At 41.8% G+C, this 3247-nt stretch overlaps 1 protein-coding gene across 1 annotated transcript in view; it reads right to left on the bottom strand.

Annotated features, from left to right (window-relative positions):
• Positions 1 to 3247, bottom strand: part of LOC118743322 (endoplasmic reticulum metallopeptidase 1-like) — a gene marked incomplete at its 5' end in the record, with an annotated part of 10123 nt that extends 6876 nt beyond the window's left edge. Inside the window, 8 exon segments of the mRNA XM_036475917.1 lie at positions 180 to 462; positions 527 to 741; positions 801 to 1126; positions 1188 to 1368; positions 1433 to 1816; positions 1871 to 2025; positions 2899 to 3104; positions 3174 to 3247. Of these exon segments, the coding sequence (XP_036331810.1) occupies positions 180 to 462; positions 527 to 741; positions 801 to 1126; positions 1188 to 1368; positions 1433 to 1816; positions 1871 to 2025; positions 2899 to 3104; positions 3174 to 3247 (1824 nt within the window).

Raw genomic sequence — 3247 nt, 5'->3', positions numbered from 1 at the left:
AAATTAGGCTTCTCGGGCAAAAACTAAACCAATCTATAGGATCAAAATGGTAAAGCCAATAGTACATAAAAGTTCATTAAAGCGAGTCCCGAAAAGGGGTTTATCTCCAAACCTAATTTGTCAACAGATGACTGAAATTCGATCCAAAATATAGAATTAAGTAACTTTTCATTAATTACCTCGAATTCCAAATGAAACCGGAAAGGCGCCGGATCCAAAGCATATGAAAGATATATAAAGTATGGCGTCTTAAAGTTCTCCTGAATTGGCGTACGATCAAATGACCAGTCCACCAGTTTTGTATCATTCATGGGTTGTATGAAAACACTCATGTGATCCGGACCTGCCACCTCCAGGCTAATAATCAGATTCGTAAATGAGATGCGTTCTTTGCTCAGAATTCTCAAACGCGGCCAGCTGCCAGCCTTCGGTGCAGGACCATCGACCCAAAAGCTTTGATCACTAATTAAAGAGAAATATTTATTAGACGCACTCATTCGATCATGAATAACTTTGCAGAGCATACCGATAGCCCAACCAGCGCGTACTGTAAATCGGATAGCCACACATCACCTCTGTATCGCAGTCAATACCCAGTTGACTGGATTTGCTTGCATTTATGTTCTCAAACAAGTAGTCTATTGAATGCGGACGACGATCGACCGGCACAACGTAGTAGCCAGAATCGTTGAAGCGAACCGACATCGCTGCATCGCCGTTGTGGAAGGTGCGTGTTGTGTGCTGCAAAATGGGAATAGTTATTATCTTTTAGTATTTTTTTGTTTATAAATTCTACTTACCGCAACATAGAAACGCTGTGGCGCTTCACGTTCGGCATATGGAAAGCCAACCGGTGTGGCAGCTAGTATGATGAATACCAAGCAAATGACGCCGAAGATGGAAATGATGGTCTTCGACTTGCGGAAGAGGCACAAAAGTGGTACCAAAAAGGGTGCCAGCAACAGACAGAGTAGCGCTGTAAAGCCACCGATAAAGAGCTCAGGATTGCTACTACCTTCGCGACCCTGCATCGGCACAAAAGTAACAAAGAAAGCATAGCAGCAGTAGCTGTAGAAGAGGAAAGGCATCAGCTGGCAGATGATGTGCGGTATTAGCCAGAGGAACGCTGTGGGAGAAGTAGGGCGCTTAAAGTACAATTCTGCTAACACAGAAAAGAGGCGACTTACTAGTCTTTTGGAAGCATGTGGCCATATTCAAGATCACCGATAGTACGTAGAAACCAATGCAAAGCATCAACGCAAATGCCGAGCGTATATTAAGTGAGATCAGTATAATGCAAACCATAGTCAAAATCAAGCAGTGCGCGTGCATAATCAGCTGAATAGCATAGCCCAGCGGTAAGCCATGCTGTGAAGAAAAGATTGGAAAAATACATTCACATATTTTTTATGTCTTCATCCATGACACCCACCTCCTTTGTACGACTCAAGTAGACCGCCGGCAGCAAGCCCATCATAAAGAACATCGGACAGAAGTACAAACCGAAAGTCATCCATTGCTGGGAGAACCACGACATTGAAAGGCCAACAGTATCCATGAATATCGCAATTGTGATAGTCAGCAATATGGCCAGAATCACAGCGGCGAATTGGACACCCAACAAGATGCCGAATTTGATAAAAACGCGACGCCTAAACATGCCCGTCTGATGTGCCATATTCCAAATATAGGCCAATATAGTGATAATGGCTATGACGCAAACCAAAACATTTATCACAATGCCTGTTTCTTCCGGGTAGTAGACTATAAACCAACCAAGCACATCGTAGAAAATTGTATGACCCTCAGCATATTTCTACAAAAAAGTATGGGTAAATTTTTGAAGTTCATAGTAAATAGCTAAGCTTACCGCTGGATCTTCCATTTCTGCCGCATTACACAAAGCTTTAGTGAGCGCTAATACATTATCGCCGGTGAGCTGATACGTTCTGCGTGGTATCAGATTGAAGCGATCATACTTGGTGTGATAGACGTAGCCGTTGACAGTGTGTGCCATATCTAAGCCTGCGGAATGAAGTAGTAGAGTTAAAATCGCATGGTTAGCAATAACTGTGGAGTAAATATTTTACAATTCCAACAAAAAAGAGATTGAAAAATGAGATTGTGGGAGTAAAATAGCGGTTTTGATAAATATCATATAGAGATAGGGGACTGCATTCTGAAATTTCTGCAAGAATGGTTAGTCAAATGTCTTTAGCCTCACTCTTGCAAGGTCCGGGCACTGGCAGAGAATTTGTTCAAGCATCCCCTTTCAGCTCGGAAACTGGCTTCAGCGGCAGAAGCTGGTGAAAAAATGCTTATCCTTACGTAACGAACGTAATCCAAAGGGCCAGTACCCTGTGGAGACGGCCGACTGTTTGTAGGTAAGGGTAATTTAAAATTTACCAGAAATTAGGTACAACTATCTCCTAATGTCCTTCACAAGTTTCGATCTAACTGAGGAAGCCGCCTAGTTGTTAGCAAATCTTTTCAAAATATTTTTAGGTAGTATATCGAGCAAAACCATTCAGAACTTCCGTCTGGAGGCCACCAGCCGAGCACTTTACAACGACATATTTTATAACGTACACACTCAAATTTAAAACGAGTTGGTGCTCTTTCATATGCGTATTTTTTTTTAATTTAGCATGTTTTTTTTAATTCTACAATTTTTTCCCGTTAGTGCAGAGCTTTTCTATTGCCCGGCAAACGGCATCAGATATTAGCAGAAGCATTACTTTAATGTTAGGTGAAGAAATCATGGGACCTGAGTATTGCCGATTAGTGGTACGCGCATCTCAACCAAGTATTAAAATATTTTGGTTTTAGGACTCTTAAGAATATTTTTAAAAATAACTTTCTTCATTTTTTTTTTACCACAGAAAATTCTCTTCTCACCCGGTATTTCTCCAAAGTCTCTAAATATCCTGAAGTCTGTCTCCGAAGGCACAAATCCATTTTGGAATAATTCTTCGGCAATGCTTGACGCATAAGGATGCAAGATATGTTGACCGTAATATCGCATCAACCAAGGGTGGTCAGGACCGGACTGAAACAAAATTTCGCGACCACCCGAACCTGCTGAGTCCAAGTTGATGAGAGCCCTACAAAGTGTAGAATTCAAAATTGATTACAACTTCACTTCTTCACAACCCACATTCGAGTGCACTCACTTGACATTGCTTGCCCATTTGTGCTGAGTTATGAAGGCATGTGATCCTTGCAAAGGATTCTCCTCGGCGCCATT

The sequence above is a fragment of the Rhagoletis pomonella genome, unplaced genomic scaffold (assembly GCF_013731165.1).
Source record: "Rhagoletis pomonella isolate Grant_MI unplaced genomic scaffold, Rhpom_1.0 Rhpom_scaffold_00007, whole genome shotgun sequence".
Lineage (NCBI taxonomy): Eukaryota > Metazoa > Arthropoda > Insecta > Diptera > Tephritidae > Rhagoletis > Rhagoletis pomonella.
The sequence above is the reverse complement of the archived record's forward strand: the minus strand, read 5'-3'. Positions and strand labels throughout refer to the sequence as shown.